Source organism: Rhinatrema bivittatum, chromosome 5 (genome assembly GCF_901001135.1).
Source record: "Rhinatrema bivittatum chromosome 5, aRhiBiv1.1, whole genome shotgun sequence".
In the NCBI taxonomy this organism is placed as follows: Eukaryota; Metazoa; Chordata; class Amphibia; order Gymnophiona; family Rhinatrematidae; genus Rhinatrema; species Rhinatrema bivittatum.
Window position 1 is genome coordinate 243,442,178 of NC_042619.1, and position 18,162 is coordinate 243,460,339.

Here is an 18,162-nt window from a genome sequence, read left to right on the forward strand (position 1 = left end):
CGGCAGGCTCCCCGGCCCTGCACAAAAGCAGAAGAAAGGCAGTGCTGCAGAGCGCGGGAGCTTGGGTAAAGCCTGCTGCCGAAGGAGAGAGGAGACGTCTGGAGCCACCACTAGTGAGGAGGAATGCTGTTCCAATGTGGGGGGAGGCAGGGGAGGGAGATTTTCAGGGGCGTCCACCAAAATAAACTCCCATAGTTACCTAGAAAATAACGAGTCATATTTTTCCTCTGATTTTCTCCTGTTTTTGTTCCTGTCATAATAAACCCTGATAAATTCCTGGGGAAAAAACAAAAAAGAAGGGCCCTACATATGGGTTATCACTTTCTGCTGGGAAAACAAAAGCAGGCAGATATGATAGTCTTTTTTTTTTTTTTTTTACCAGGGAAGGTCCTTTGGAAGGCAGCTGATCTTATTTTGCTGTCACAAAAAAAAAAACAACCCATAAAAACAGCAGAATTTTCCCTGTATGAGTTTATTTAGGCTGGAATGGACATGATAGTACTGCATAATCCAGATCATCTACTATTGCTCACAGTGAGCTGCAGACATTTAAGCACTGATCTCATATAAGGACTATGGTACCACGACAACTTTCACCTCCTCACCATACCCAACCACATCATTTGCCTTGTGTGACAGAAAAATAAACAGTCTGTCTTCCTGAAATAAAACAGCACTCAGCATGCGGCTTGTTTTTGTGGACTGCCAACAAAAAAGGACCATATATATTATACACACAAGTATCCATCTTTATACACACATACAGTATACAAATGGATAGTGAAACAAGAACGTTCTTACATTTTTCCATTCACATTGTTAATTTAACCTCTGGATTATGTAGGAACAATATTAACATTATGGTGCAGCATAATCTCCATTACCAAACACAACTATTGTTTCTGTTTGGTCCCCGTTTTCATTTTTTGGGGAGCCAGTCAGTAGAATTTTTTTAGGATGGAAATATCCAAATATCCATAAAGAAAACAGCATTTTCCTCTTTCACTTTGCACCATGAGAGTAGAGTCATTTAGGACCCATCTAAATGCTTTTGTGTGAAGAATGAGCAAATAACAAAACTCTTAAAATACAAAGACAGCAAGATCTGTCTATGCTTAGAAATGCAAATCAGTTCAGTCTGTGCTATTTGCTATCCTAATTTTGCTCCGTATTGTTCTGAGTACAGTCAAAATGCTACATAGGGGCCTGCGGCAAACTCGAGCCCAGGTAGTTAACAAATTTCCAATATCTTTCATGGGAAGGTATTTTAGAGACTGAGCCCATACAAAAAGAAATTGGTTGATTAGAAAACCAGAGCTTAACATTTCTGTTGACTATAACATACAGTAATTCTGTTTGAAAATTAGCATTCACAATCACAGCAACTAAAAATATCTGCACACCAAATGCGGTGTACTCTGGCCAAGAGTAGTAATAGACCAGCTATGTTCCGTCTAGCAATTTGATGTAGCTGTTTAACATCTTCCTAACCTACAAAACCTTTATTCTGTAGCCCCCATGTACCCGCTTGTCCATCTAACCCCACCAAGGATGGCCTTCATGAAGATGCATAATTAGATTGTTTGCTTTTCTTTATTGTGACGCTCACGGTTGTTAAAAGAAGAGCCTTTCAAAGTACTAACATTCGAAAACCTTTGCCCCAGTCAAGAAAACAGAACTGAACAAGTTAAAGCTGTTCAAATGGAAGCCCATTTTTAATGCTGCTTAGTTTGTAAAGTCTTGCTACACATGTGAAAGTTCATCCAGCCACAGAGACATTTGTTTGCCTGTGGTGTTTCGGCCACACCTCCTCTGCATGGCAGTCTGGAAACCTTTGCAGATTACGATGCCTTTCATATAGGCCAGACATAAGTAATACCCAAGGACGATATTCTACACGAGCTATTGAGACCTCATAGGTCCATTCTTTAGATATGACGACATCTGGAGACAGGATCTATGTGGCCACACAATCTCATGAACAACACAATCTTTGTCCCAACCCCATCCCTATGAGGAGCCGCTGATATCCGCTTTCCCTCATCATGTACAGTACTGACTCTGCTACACAAACGGAAGGAAAGTTTAGATCAGATCCTTAGGGCTTGCGTCTATTTTCTATCTGGTACAGTATCTTTGGGAAATTGGAAATCATGGCCCTACCTGATGACTAAATCCATGGTTTCCATAACAGTGGAAAATAGCTCTCAGCCCAGCTTCCCTTTTGTCATGGTGAATTTCTGAAGGGCTGAATTCTGTGTTATTATGAGCTGAAAGTAAAATGCAATCATTTATGAGGGGGTGCAGTTCATGTAAATGCAATGCACAGCCCTGGCCAACCAGCAGTAGCCATTACCAATTAAGACATTTAGAACCTGATTTTCAAAAGGATTTACAGGCAGAAATCCTGCTTTTTGCACACGAATCGCCATTTGAGAATTCTTTTGGGGGTTTATGTGCTAAAAAAATATGTATGGAACATGATTAGGCTTTTATATGTAGAGGAAATGAGCATTCTGGGTGCAGGGGAAGGATTTACACATACACTTTCAATGTTCAAATGCATATAAATCCACACCCACCAAAGTACACTAGCTCTCCAGCAGATGTAACTTTGTGTGCATGTACGCCGACCTGGATTCTGCGCATAGCGGCGAATTCTCAAAGCGAATTGATGCACATAAATCTGCTTTGGCAATCTAAAGTCTGTGGGCAAAAAAAAAAATACCCAACGTCCTCTGTGGGCAATTTGAAAAAAAAAAAGACCCTTCCTCAATCAGAATCACTAATATTTCTGATCAAATTTCAGAAGTTCTGCTGTAACTGATTAGAAAAATAATCCCCCTGGAAATAAAAGGTTTTAATTTCTATTTCAAGTTAATAGAATAAATCTTAGGTAGCTGTTTTTCTCTTTTGTTTGCTAAGCGCTGCTGGTGTTTTCCCACTGGACTGAAAAGCAGGACTCGGCCAATGTGAGGCAAGAACAAATGGTAATGAAATGAGAGAGAGGAAGATACTAGCACCCTACATACTGGGGATGACATTCAGAAGCTCAACAAGCATTCCTCAGAAAATATGGAATAGCACTGCTGACTTACTTGTTTCTTCCACCTCTCTGTAAAACAGTAAGAGGGAAATGTATTAAAGTATGCTAAATTTAGGACACATTTTAGTACATTGCATATGCTGATTTTCTACCAGGATTGGAATAATCATCCCAGTCAAAAAAATAAAACAGCATACAGTTCGGGGCAGGATTAGAAATGAGCCATGTGAAGTTTCACCACTGAAATAACCAGACTTCACAGATGTGGGGTTATTTCTTTTGCAAAATCTGGCTTGTGAAGCCAGATTTTGCATGCAGTTTCCCCTCACGCTCATAGCCAATGAGCTGCTTTGCATATTTTGCATCACAAAAGCTCATTAACTATGAATTTGAATACAATTTTGAGTGTGCAATACTAGACATGAAATGTTACTCTTTGTGAGGGAAATGAACTTTGCAAAGACTGCTTTGTGAGTAACTTGTCGCAAATAACTCTCATTGCTCGACAATTTTATGTATGAAGCCACCTGCGCAAAGTTCACATCCCCTTAGTACATGGGCTCCTGGATGTGAAAAAGCTGAAAGGAGCATCAAGCATTAGAAATCTACATCTCCCATAAGAAAGAGCAAGTGACAAATACCAGCAGCTGTAGTGCATCAGTGTTCCAAAGCTTCTGCTTCTTTGTCAGCACTGCAGGTGAGCAGGAAAATCCCCAGCTTTCAGCACTGGTGTGACATTGGTGAGCTGCCTTTATACTGGCCTTTCTCCTTGTCTCTCAGGTTGGGGTGGGGGTTGGAATGGGCCTGATAATTTAACATGAATTAAAATAAAACTCCCAAACAGAACAAATTGTGCGCCAGAGATTTTCTAATGGTTAAAGGGAAACTGTGCCCCTTGTGAATAGTGCAGTATTTCAAAGGCATGCGTGAGAAGCAGTTATATAACGGCCCTGGATCAACTGAAAAAAAAAAAAAAGGGTTACTATACAATCATTTTAGAATTCTTTCAGCAGCCCTGCAGCAGCCATCACTGTGTTCGTGAGAGGCATGCGTTATCTTATGCCCAAATGAGCTATTGTGCCATAGATGAACTCACCGAATGCAGGAACCAATCAGGTCCCATTTCGCTTGAGGCACTGTGTGACTCTGTTGTGAATATGACCGCTTCCAGGAATTCAGAAGCAGATTAAATGGTTCCAGAATTAACGACTTAGCATTAAATTGCTATTTGCTGTAAATACTTTTGAAATATTGCACACTATACAGATGACAGTTTTGTTTACCATGGTTACATTAGGCTGTATTCAGATGTATGAAGTACTCTAATATTATATCAAATGTGTGCACATGAAGTAACCATTTTTTCTTCATTCAAATAAAAGACACATGGACACTACCACTTTACAATCAGCCTAACATTGCTTGTAAATTATGACCAGTGAACATTTTCCTTTAATACTCCTACACTGATTGTCTTTAGGGTTTATCTTTTGCAAATTACACTCCTTTGAAAAAGTCATAGTAACAAATTTTGTATGCTCCTAAGTTTTTCTTTCTTAGTACCCCATGCCATCCATTTCACATTGTTAGTTATTCTTTGATCATTTTTTTCCCAACCAAATCCATAATCTATTGGTGTCTTTGACTTTTGTTCATGCTCTCTGCTCCTTACCGACTGGCTCTTTATGCATTTGTTTGATTTGGAGCTTGACTAACATGATCAGCAAATTTCTTCAGGGGAGATCATTCTTTGCAGTTATGGTGGAGAGATGACCTTTGAGATGAAGCCTTTCCGACTCTTTCTTCAAAGTTTACCACTGCCTGTACATTGAGGCTATCCTCTTTCCTCAGTAAACATTCTTTTACATCCTTCCAATCCCCAAGACCCTTATAATGCCTTTTGGCACCTGAGATGGATACTCAAATTACAAAATACTTTGTTGTCGATGGATGAGAGAGTTTTTTCCTGTCTCTAATCCTTCCCCATGTCCACTCGAGAATGTCATTGACCTTGCTGACATTGATCGGGCAGAGAATAAGCTATCTCTTCTTGCTTCTGTGGCTTCACTATATAATGACTTTCGAACTACTAGCTGCTTGAACTTTTGGTAAAACTCTTTGGAAGCAAAATAGTAGATGAACGGATCCAGGCAACTGCTTAGACAACTGATGGTGAGTGAGAGCTTGTATGCAGGGTAGTAACTCTTATGGTAAAAGAGACGGCTAACTGTATGCAGAAGAAGAATACAATTATTGGGAGTAAAGCAAGTGATGAACACCAAGAGAACTATAGCAGCAAGGTGAATTGATCTTCTCTTCTGCCCATTGCCATACCTGTTGGAGGTTTGGATCAATTTCCGAATAATGCCAATGTAGCAAGCTACTGTGACAATGAATGGAATCAGGAAAAGAAAAACAAACAATGTGATAAGAAAAGCTGCCCATGCATGAATGGTCGGGAGCATGCTCCATTTGAGAACATCAAAGCAGGTTATGATCCCTAGGCTTTTCACTTCGAAAGTCAAATCTGTACTCTCCAATGGGTACAGAACAATTAGTAAGATGGCCCACATACCCATACAGGTTGCAACTGCATATCTGCTTCTCCTCCACTTGACTGATGTCATGGGGTGGACTACTCCCAAGTAGCGCTCTACACTGATAAAAGTCATAGTGAGTATGGAAGAGTACATATTAGCATAGAATGACACTGTCACCAGGTTGCAAAGGTAACTTCCAAAGATCCAGTGATTATTGTTGATGTGGTAGGCAATCTGGAATGGGAGAAAAATACCAACTGCGATGTCTGTGATACTGAGGTTGATCATGAAGATGACAGAGGGTGTTTTGGGTTTAGTATGAAAGAACAGAAGCCAAAGTGAGAATGCATTGCCAGGGAGATTTATAAAAACCACCAATGAATACACTACTGGCAAAGTGATTGAAATAGCATCGTTTCGAAGCATCTTCAGAGTTTCATTATCCAGTGTTTCATGGAATATACTGGAATTCATCATAGTCCAGAAGGCTGACTTTGACAACAATCACAGATGGACTTTAAATCTAGAAAGTAAAAGTAAAGGGGAACATTAACAAGGTTGCGACAGAGAAGCTTAAAATAATTCCATTTATTTAGGCCTGTTTATTAAATACCAGCAATCATGCCTATATTTCAATTTATTCATTTCCATTTGAACTTAATCCCACAATGTACGTACTTAAGATGATTTCTTCAGGAATTGTTACAAAAATGTCAATTTTCAGCTGCTTGGCGGCTCACAAGGTTAGCCAAATAAATGTAGCTGGCTAATTTAGTTGGGTTATTCAATAGCGCAAGTGTGCCGCTGAATCTAAAGGTTAGTTGGATAATGATGCTTTGCCCCAGATATAGCCAGATACATTTTAACTGGCTAACAACTTACCTGTCTATCGGGCTGATACAGTACAGTGCGCTCCGGTGGAGTGCACTGTTAGCCCGGGTTTGGACGTGCGTTTTTGACGCGCTAGCTTTACCCCTTATACAGTAAGGGATAATAGCGCGTCGAAAATGTGCGTCCAAGACCCCCGAAACTAATAGCACCCGCAACATGCAAATGCATGTTGATGGCCCTATTAGTTATTCCTGTGCGATACAGAAAGTAAAATGTGCAGCCAAGCTGCACATTTTACTTTCAGAAATTAACGCCAGCTTTTGGCTGGCGTTAATTTTGGCCAGCACCGGGGAAGTGTACAGAAAAGCAGAAAAAACTGCTTTTCTGTACATCCTTTGACTTAATATCATAGCGATATTAAGTCGGAGGCCCCAAAATTAAAAAAAAATAAAAAATGTAAATCGACCGGCAGCCCGCGGGTCGGAAGACGGACGCTCAATTTAGCCGGCGTCCGTTTTCCGAACCCGTAGCTGTCAGTGGGCTCGAGAACCGACGCCGGAAAAATTGAGCGTTGGCTGTCAAACCCGCTGACAGCCGCCGCTCCTGTCAAAAAGGAGGCACTGTAGTGTCCCTAGCGCCTCTTTTTACTGCGGTCCCTAATTTGCATGTTCTTCCCCCCTGAATTGCATGCACGGGAGAGTGGCATGTGCGCGCCCGCTCTCTCGCGACTTTTACTGAATTGGCCTGTATGTCAGAAGCTGTCATGTTGGTGGAATTTTAAAATGCCACGGTTGGTTCGGCTAAGCTGGAAAAAACACTTTCAATATTGACTTTAATATTTATTCATCTTTAGTCAGTTGTATGGAATCTCTGCTATTAGAAGTTCAAGAGAGTACAACCAAAAATACTAATGCTCATTACATACATTGAAAAAAAAAAATAGCAAGTCCAGCCTTCTAATTTTCCAGTAATGATGTAGTACTCCAGAGAAAGGAGAACAGACACCTTGTATCTATAACCAATTCTAAATCACAATGAAAATGAGCTTTTGACCAGTCTGGTGGCTCAGTGACAGTACCATATGGAGGATCTAGGTTTGATTCCCAGGTCAGGCCTTCTGTGCCCCAGACCAGCCTCTTTTTAATTCAGCTAAAAGTATGTGTAATATATTGTGAAAACCCAAGCATTTCTTTCTTTTTTAGATATTCTAGTTGGGGGTGATCAATTTTTAAACAGGGCACTTTAACAAGATAACTGCTTAGCTATTAGGGGGTGGAATAATTGTAGCTGGGGGAGCAGCTCTGAGAGGGGATGAGGAGCACTGAGAAAGGGTGGTTGAGACTGGGGGATGGAGGCTTTATAAGGAGGGAGGTCATTTTCAGTTGGACATCCTTTCAAGAGTTCAAGTGTTCCTTAACACTAGCATAGACATTTAGTCATATCTGGAAGCTCCCTCCATTGCAGATACTATGTTTTTTGCAATTGGTTAACCTAGACCATGTGATACATGAATCATTCTAATTGGCACTAATTGATTCAGTATTTACTAACCCTGGGGACTACCCTACTACAAATTATCTAGCATTAGATTTTGCAGTTGAATGAATTGTTGTATACTTTATGATTGAGGCATTGTGATCATATGTTTGATCCTATTTACATTTTTTGTGAGTACAGTACCTAATTTTTATTTAAAACTTAAAGGTGTGGGCATTTGGTCTAGAGCATGAACACGTTTTCTCTGATAGGCAAACATCTTCTTGAGCTGAATTCTTAACATGGGCATCCCAGCATGGCATTGTTTGCCTACTACCCACCTCTGCCCCACTTCTCTCCTTTTTTCCATTGTACCCTAAGATGGCATATAGTGAGAATCAAGAGTGTGGAAGAATTCTGACCACAGCTTTATTTATGATTAAAGTACAATTACATCTTATGTATCCTATCTAAATTTCTAAGGTTTGTTTTCTACAAGTATAATAATTCATTATACTAATCAGTCATTATGGTCCGTTGCTTGCACCTGTCCGGTTTGCATAGCCTGCCAGACCAATCCAGCTATGACTGCTCCATGATTGCTTCAAACGCTTTATTCGCACAGCCTACCAGATTGACCCAACTGCTCTTCTGCTTACATTTTTCTGTGCTAACAGCCTGCCAGACTGACCTGGGCGGCATTCTCACTTGCTACATTCTTCTCTTCTAGCCCAATTCGGGAAGGGTTTAGGGTATTGATATGCCAATTTACATTCGTCTGTCCTGCTACCGTCCTGCCAAACTTGGAATCTGAGGGATTTTTCGCCACAAGATAAGACAGCACCTTTCCTTGTCCTAGCTCACCCCATGAGTTGCAGATGAATTCCTGATGTGTAGAGCTGCCTACACTGCCTCTGATATGCTCATAATAGAATGTCTATACTGATGTCCAAAAAGTACATGCCATCCAGCCTATATTGCCTCAGGAAATCTGACAAAATCAGATCATGTAGCAAGGATAACCATCTAGGAGGGAAACAAACCTGGAAACTTCCCAGCCATCCTCTTCAATAGCCTTACCAGGTGCTGGGTGCCAGGGCCCTGGTCATAATACACCCAACATTGCATCCCTAAAGGTCCAAAGGCTGGGTAGCATCTTTGTTCCTTGTTCATCTGCTACTGGCATCAATAATCTAAAGAAATGACCACTTAAATTGAGGCAAAGCATCAGCTATTTCATAGTGATGCCCAGAATATGTTTAACACTAATTGATAAATTCAAATGTAGTGCGTACAGAACTACCAACCTCATTAATTCCACTAAAACTGGGCATTTTGCTGTTTGCTTGTTGATAGCTGACACTACTGCCATATTGTCTGAGCGAAACATCCTCTCAATAGCTCATCTTTTGCCTCACAACACCAGTGCCACCACTCTGGGGAACAGCTCATAAAAGGCTATATTCTTTTCAATGGCAATACTATGGCATCGTTCTGAGGTTCTGCATACCATCGCCTTGAAAGAAGACACAAAACCCATGGCAACAGAGATTAGCTCTAAGTCCCCCATCCATAACCTCAGGTTCTTACCACAATGATACAATGATATAATGAAGTCGCTGCTGCTAGCCTATGGATGAAAACCCTCCCTATCTTTATGATTCTGCATACAAAGATTCAGCTGGTCGATCAGTGATTGGACCTGCCTGAGGGTTAATTTTTCTGAGCTTCATTGCATGCCACACTGCCTTGAACAGCCTCTGGACCTTATCCACAGGCAACTGTGACACCATTTTTACCAAATCTAGCTCAATACCCAGAAAGATCGATCTCTGGGTGGGACCCTCCATTTTGTCCTCAACAAGAGGGATTCCAAATCCTTAACTACTGCCTTAAATAAATTAAATAGACTCTGACCGCTCAATTTTGCCGGCGTCCGGTTTCCAAGCCCGTGGCTAGGAAACCGGACGCCCGAGCCCGTGGCTAGGGTCCCTAGCACCTCCTTTTGCCCATTTTTACTGCCGGGCCTCATTTAAATACAGAATCATGCGCACAGGAGAGTGGCCTATGTGCGCGCCGGGAGAGCGGGCATTCGCCCGCTCTCCCGCGGACTTTACTGAATCGGCCCGAATCTGAAGGAATCAGGATGTATGGTTAGCAGCATAAAAACCAACTAGATACTGGCCTTGGCCATCAAGGCCAAAGGTCCAATATTTTTTAAATTGTGTATGTTTTATTGTAAGCTGTTTAGGATCTTGGTAAAAGCTGTAAATAAATTTTAACCTTTAACTCTTTATCAGTTTGCCTGAAGAGTCGAATGACACATATTGCACTGACCAATATGCCTGGTCTAAGAAAATTGTTTACTCTGAGCCCATTTGGAAAACAAGACATTATGAAGCAGCCTAAATTTTCCCCCTCCCTTTTTTTTCAGGGAATTATGTCCAACTGTAATAAGGTCAAATTGAATATTGGGGGAGCATTAAAGGGATCCCGCAACCCTACCCAAATTAGTCTTCTCGTTTGCCTCACCAGATGCAGCATTCTGTACCTAAAATGTGTCCTCTGGCCCCTTTCTATGGGATTCTGAATCCAAATGAAAAAACATTCCCTGATTTGGATATCTATTGGACCAGGCCCTCTTCTTGCATCCTAGATCACAGGGGTGTCAGCTTTCTCAAAATGAAAGCTGGGGATATGGTAGAGGCCACTGGGCTCTTCCTTGGTACCTCTGCAGCTGGTACATTTGTACTTAAACTTTCAGGCCTGCATCCAGGATCACTGCCCATTGTTGTACTGCTGGCAAGGTATCTCAGCGGTACCTGCTGAGGTGTTGAGCTCAGGGGGTAACATGCTACTCGTTCCCTTGGCTTGCATAACCCCTAATAAGGAAAGGTGGACCCCAGTAGGCCCTGACCCTAGCTGAAAAGACTGCGGCCACTGCAGAGTCATCGCACTAAAACACAAGTCTATATCCCTAAATCCCCAAGTTGATATTTTGCTATACTCCAACTTCTTTCTAAACTTTTCGTCATAATGTTACCAAGCCCAACTCCCATAGGTCCTGTGAATTCTATTTATCATATCTGAGTACCACCATAAGCCCATATGCAACTCGGGCCTTTTCTCCCCAATGATTCTAGAAAAAATGTGAAAACCCAAAATCCAGTTATCTCTAGATCTGGGTATCCATTGTCTTTTCTTAAACTGCTTTCTTGTATGTCATCCCACCCTCCTCCATCTCATCAGGAACCCTCAACAACAACTTGAAAACATCCATATACTTCCCTTTTCATATTCTCCATTTCATTCTATCTGGCACATGGATACCTAATTTATTTATTTTATTTATTTAGAAACTTTTATATACCGGTAATTGTGGGGACATCATACCGGTTCACATAATAACTGAAAGCTTGGAAAGTACATTTCAACAGGGAGAGTAACTGGGCGAGGGGGTAACCAAGAAGCAGTAGGAAGGAAAGAAAACAAGTAAGTCATAACAAGAGGATAATAAATTAACAATTTACAATTTACATTGAGTATCTCCTTGGAATAAGGGGAGGGCGGTCAACTGGAGGGGGGGGGGGGCGGGCTACGGACTAAGAGGCTATTCTGTGTAGGCATGGTTGAACAGAAAAGTTTTTAGTTTCTTTTTGAATTTGATTGCACAGGGTTCAAGGCGCATGTGGACAGGCAGGGAGTTCCAGAGGGCCAGACCGGCAATGGAGATGGCACGGTCGCGGGTGGAGGAGAGATGAGCTGTTTTCAGGGATGGAACATGAAGGGTGCCTTTGTTGGTAGATCTGGTGGCTCGGGTGGACAAGGAGGCGGTGAATGAGAGGCCGAGCCAGTTTGAATTGTGGGAGTGGATGGACTTGTGTATTATGGTCAGGGTTTCCTAATGATTCTATTGGGTATGTACCCATACTGCCCCCTGCATTCCTTGCCCCGTCCCCAATTCCGCTGGCCCCTTCTAGTCTACTACACATTGTGCTCTCAGAATTGGAATCTTGGGATGATTCGCTGGAACTTGAGTTCTCCAAATCAGAGGAATCCCACACATTAGATACACCCTTAGTCTGCCTTTTCCATTTGCTGCCTAAAAGTTTAAAGAATATCATCATTCCCTTCATCATTTTTCTTCTACCCTTCCTATGCTCACTGTCCTGTTTAACCTACTATCTGCGAAACAAATATCCCCGTAACTTCCTGTACCACTCTTACAATCGCCCCTCTCATCCATAATCCATAAAAAGGACTCATCCTGGGACGCCTGGTCATCAGTATCACTCTGCACTGGTGGAGTAGTGCTGTGCAGTCTCTTCTTTGGAAGTTCGGAGGGGAGTGCTTATCTGCGGCCTCTAACCTCTCATGGACCTACTGTGTGCCATGCCATGCCGCATTGTGCTTTAGCTGGAAGATGAGCTGTTCTAGGTCATCTTCCCTCTTACCGGAAGCCTACCTGAGCCCTAAATCTGAGCTGGCTTCTTTCTCCTTACTCCCCTGCCCATGCCCTTTTTTTTGTAGTGGCCATGTTTGCCTCTCCATTCTCTTCTATTGCATGGTAGTCTGTAAGCATACCAGATGGCTCATCCAAGGCTGCTGGGATACTCCACGTGCTCTGCCTGAGATTGCCTGATTCACAGCTTGTGGTGGGGGGAAGGTAGGATGCCGCTATGAGCCAAAACACCAAGAAGCCCCCCTGTACCATTGGTTCTCGTGCCCCCTTGTCACTTCCCTCCTCAGCTACACAGAGCCGCTGATTGATCAGGTCTTGGATATCTGACTCTGCCTGGGAGTTTCAGCTTGGCAATTGATTACACTTGCCTGGTGATGACCTGAAATGCCCGCAGTTCTCCTCTTCGAGCACTGAGGGCAATGGTGTGAAGATAATGATACTGAGGCTGACAAATACTAAAGGCAGTGGACCCACGCACTCCCCATTACTGCTGCTATACTGCCCAGGCTGATGTGCAACTCCAACGCCAGTGATTTGCAGTTTCAGCGGGATGGGGCAATAGCTCCAAGATCTGCAGCAAGGCCTGGTTCCAGGGTAAGGACAGGCGAAAAGATTTCTTCCGGCAAGTGGAAAAGGAGAATGGCAGGGCCAGCAGCGATTTCTCCAGTTCACAGCGGGGAAAAGAGGAAACTGCTGAGGAAACATCTCCTCTTTATCCTGCTGCAATGCTGCTCTGCCTCCTCCCTGTATCATCAACAAGCACCCGGTCTCACCCTTCCCCATTTCTGTTCTGGGCTGCGCTAGGCTAACCACACGGCCAAGTTATGGCCTCATGGATGAGCATTGAGAAAACCGAGATAAGAATGGATATTTGTGTTCTTTCTTCTGTTTGGTTGGTATCTGAAAAGAACACATGATGAAACTTTGTTCACTAACTACAGACTTGGCAAAATGCCAGTCTTCTTGTATGGAGACTCATTTTACTGCTTTTAAATTTGAACTTTGCCATATATATATATATTTTTATTTTTATTTTTTTTAAATCATTTTCATACTACATTCCACCAAAAGGTTGGTGCGGTATATAAGTCTCTTGGCACACACATAAAACAGAGATTAAAACATTGCAAAAAATACAGACTTACATTTCCACCAGGGCCGGTGCTAGGTTTTTTGCTGCCCTGTGTGAACAACTACTGTGCTGCCCCCTCCCCCCCACCGCCCACAATTCATTCAATCTCTGTCCCAGCCCATCAAATAAAGCCCAGCTCCATCCTGCAATCTATATTTTTAAAACTGACAGGCTCCCACCCCTTCACCTCCATCACATATGCAGAACACAGACAGACCCTCACCAAATACAGAATGAAGAGATGAGAAAGTATAAACAGAAACATGCTGAAAAGAACTGAACTGGAACCCACAACAAGCCAACCTCTATATGCAGAGCAACAAGGGAAAAACAGAAACATTTCCATTCTTCATAAAAACATTAAATAATAAAATCAAGAAATATAAAACATCAATTATAACAGTAAAATCATATTCGTAAAAGGAATAAATATTTTAAACCAGTTAATGAATAGACGATCCAAAATTTCCCAAACACCAATAAAATATTTCAAAAACCATCTGATGAATAAAAAATCCAGTAACTAAAAAATGTTCTATTTCCCCCCAAAAAACTAAATATTTCAAAAGAGCAGAAACAAATTACACCCAATAATTAAACTAATAAAGATTTAAAAATCTCATGTTCTCCATACTTTAGATCTTTTGATTTCCAGTCATCCTGAGATCATGATGGATTGGGGGAGGTAGGGCCTTACAAATTTTATCATCCCTCTTACACACACTCACAATAATATATTCATTCTCTCACACACTCTCTCTCTCACGTACACAGGCTCCTTCTCCCTCACAGATACATTGTGTGTGTGTGTGTGTGTGTGCACCTGTGAGAGCCTATATTTATTTATTTATTTAGACATTTTATATACCATCATTCCATGATGGTTGCAAAGTAACATTCATAGTTACAACTCAACAAACAAACAATGATTGGTTACAAAGGTGGTATTCATAGACAGACATTAATATTTATCAAGTTAACTTTTCTAGTACATCTTCATAATTGATCTAGTACTTAAGGTGCAGAGAACTGAAAATTAAAGGCTCTAACAGGCACATAAATATACACAACGCTACACAAGCACACAGGCTCTTACAGACACATTCACAGGCACATAGGCTCTCACAAAGACACACACAAACATAGGTTCTCGTACAGATACAGACAAAAACACACATAGGCTCGCACACAGACACACATACACATATGTGCTCGCACTGGCACAAAGGCTGTCATTCAGACACACACACAAACACTTAGGCTGTCATACAGATACACACACACATGCTCTCACAGACACACACAGGCTCCCACTCACATACACATACACACAGGGCCTCCTGTTGTCATCGGGCTGTGGTGGGATGAGCTCCACCATGGCCCTGCGTACCTCCTGTAGTCTTCGGGCGGTGATGGGATGAGCTCCACCATGGCCCACCAGCCTTTCTGCTTGGGGGGGGGGGGGGTTGGAAGCTGTATGTGTGTGCGCACGTGCTAATAAAAACACAGGCCTCTCCTTCTTCAGCTGCCAGAGGGTTGAGCTCCGCCGGCGGCCCGCAGCCTCTCTCCTTCTTCAGCCGCCTTCAGGTTAAGATCTACCAGTGGCCTCACGGCATCTCCTGCTGTTGTCGGCCTGCTGCTCCCCCCCCCCCCCCCCCAATGTGTCACCCTGTGCAAATGTACAGTATGCACACCTTGTTGTGCCGGGACCAATTTACACATTAAATTCTGTCTGTAAAACCATTAGTTCCACAGATAGTCTTCTACCCTTCTTTGGCAGTGCTTACACTACAGTTTTGAACAACTATGTCAATATGCTCCCAAACTCATACTGGAACAAACATGTTTTCAATAATTTTTTAAAAACAGAAGTACTTGCTTCAGTTTTCAAATTATCTGGCATATTGTTCCACAAGATTGGAGTGGCCACAGAAAAGTCTCAGTCCCTGATTTCACCCAGGTGTGTTAACTTAATAGATGTGACTTCTAATAGATCTTTGTTCTCTGACCAGAGAAATCGAGATGGGATGTTTTTACATGTCAACTTAATTTATGAATTAACATGTCAACTTTATATTCAATACATGAGTGTATTGGAAGCCAGTGTAATCTTGATAATATTGAGGTAATGTGATCAAACCTCTTGCAATCTGTTAACAACTGGGCCACCGAATTTTGGAGAAATTGCAATTGTCGTAAAATAGAATTTGAAAACCCAAAAATAGTGAACTGCAATAATCAAAGCTCGAGAAGATTAAAGATTTCAGATCAAATCTAAAGTCTATTGACTTCAACAATGGCTTAAGATGCTTCAACATGTGGAGTTTGTAATGACCTGCACGAATAAGATTTTTAATATGAGTGAGCATTGATAAATGAGAGTCTAATAGAACCCCTAAATCCCTAACAGTCGCTGTTATTTTGATAGCATAGCTACTAAGATTGACCACAACATTTTCTGGTAGATCCCTTGTTCTAGACAGGAAAATAATTTCCAATTTGGAAAGATTTAGAACCAGACGACTGTAAGACATCCACTTTTGGCTTGCCTCCAGATAGTTTTTCAGATATTTGATAGAGGTGGTGAGGGAGCCTTTTATTGGTAAAAACAATTGTTTATTGTCTGCGTAAATAAAGAAGGTTAGTCCCAAACCAGCTAACAATTTACAGAATGAGTTAAATAAATATTAAGTAGTATCACAGAGAGTGCAGAACTCTGCGGCAACCCAATAGAGATATTAATACAATTGGAAGAAGTCTCCCTACTTGTATCCTAAATTTCATGTAGATTTGACTCTTCGCCAAGCTCTCTCGTTCCTTCTAAGCACTCCTTTTAACCTCTTAAGATGTTCGTTACACCAAGGGGCAGATTTAACACAATTCCCAATTATGCTGATTGTCCTCAAAGGGGCTAAATTGTCGAGAATATCGGTATTAATGTTATTCCAAAGAATAATTGCATGATCACAGTTTTCAAATTCTACATTCTGTAGTTTATTTGTGAAATGTGCTTTCAAATCCTCAATTTCAATGTGACCCCTCTATTTGAGTTACTCTGGGCTTACTCTGAGCCAAAAAGGAACATAGCTTGACCTCAAAGGAGATAAGACTATGCTCCGACCATTGCACTGTCAATATGCGCATAGTCCTGATTTGAAAAAACTAAATCAAGCATATGATCTGCCCTATGGGTAAGACCAGAGATAACATGGGATAGATTTATGGCTAACATGGAATCTAAAAATGTCTCACAAATATTGGGTAGAGGGATTTTATCAACATGGAGATTAAAATCCCCTACTATAATTGTTTTGGTAATATCAAATGAACTACTTGCAAAAAATTCTACTAGAGGGGATATATTGTGGGCTAACAGCCCGGAAGGGCAATACACTAGACAAAGATTAAAAGTTCCTGATATCAGTACCAAAACCTCAAAGGGATGAGCAATATCTAGCTTTTGTGGGAATATTTGTAAAAAATGTTTAACTATGGCCATAAGGCCACCCCCACATCTACCCCACGCGTGTTTTGGAAAAGAAAATATATTCTGTGGAAGATAATTGATTCACAACCACTTGGTCAGAATCAGACAATCAGGTTTCAGTGAGACAAATACAATCTGCACCTCATGCGTGCATTGAATCAGAAATAACATGGTTTTTCCTAGAAAGAGATTGCACATTTACCAAAATCAAAGATTTGGAGGAGAAGTCCATTACCTGTTTTGGAGGAGAAGTCCATTACCTGCTATTAAGTTCACTTAGAGAATAGCCACTGCCCTTAGCAATGGTTACATGGAATAGACTTAGTTTTTGGATACTTGCCAGGTTCTTATGGCCTGGATTGGCCACTGTTGGAAACAGGATGCTGGGCTTGATGGACCCTTGGTCTGACCCAGTATGGCATTTTCTTATGTTCTTAAAGATAACAATGTGAGAGCTGAAGAAATTTCTCAAACATCCATTGTAACATGTCTCAGATAAGATGGTCCCACATGCATAATCTGAGTGTTAGGTTCCTATGTCACATTCTGATATTTTCTGTACTTTAGAAGTGACAGGTCTACTATACTTTTTGCATGTTCCCTAGTTTGCATTCCTGGGGCATATTTAGGTCAGGGGAGGAAATATTTCGATTTGAAAATGTGCACATACCATTTTGCTGGCATTCCTCTTCCACCTGCAGATGACGCAGGTGTAAAGCGCACAGGCACTTTGAGTCTGCATACCTTGTACCCAGATGATTTCCTTTTGATAACTGCTTACTCGTTATCAAAAGTACCCGCAAACTTTAAAACAACGTGAGCTATTGAAAGTTGCCCACCATTCCACAAAAAATAAATGTTGTCGCTTGTTTTGAAACAAAAAAAACCTTACGTAACAATGTTATAACTGCGGTAGCAGGCATCGGGGTGTATGATAAATGATTTCAACACACTTCCTGAGTGCTGACTGGGCTCGGTCTTCACCCTCGTGCCTCACAAATGCACCTGGGGCATACAAGGGTATCTACTGACACACATCCGCTCATATGCTGTTGCTTACTTGATGAACTGAAACCTTATTAGGTACAGCTAAGCTTCAGTTAAAAAAAAGCCCTAAACATTTGGTTTTAGTGAACTGAATGATCAGAAAATAGTGCGGTAATACGTCATTGCCAGCTTTGATGGAAA

The 18,162-nt window shown here is 41.5% G+C and overlaps 1 protein-coding gene across 1 annotated transcript in view; it reads right to left on the reverse strand.

Moving 5' to 3' along the window:
- Positions 1 to 465: 465 nt before the first annotated feature.
- Positions 466 to 18,162, reverse strand: part of LOC115092608 (P2Y purinoceptor 8-like) — an 85,656-nt gene continuing 67,959 nt past the window's right edge. Inside the window, exon 3 of the mRNA XM_029603639.1 lies at positions 466 to 6,109. Coding sequence (XP_029459499.1) covers positions 4,972 to 6,063 — 1,092 coding nt within the window. The 5' untranslated portion in view covers positions 6,064 to 6,109 and the 3' untranslated portion in view covers positions 466 to 4,971. The remainder of the gene's footprint in view (positions 6,110 to 18,162) is intronic.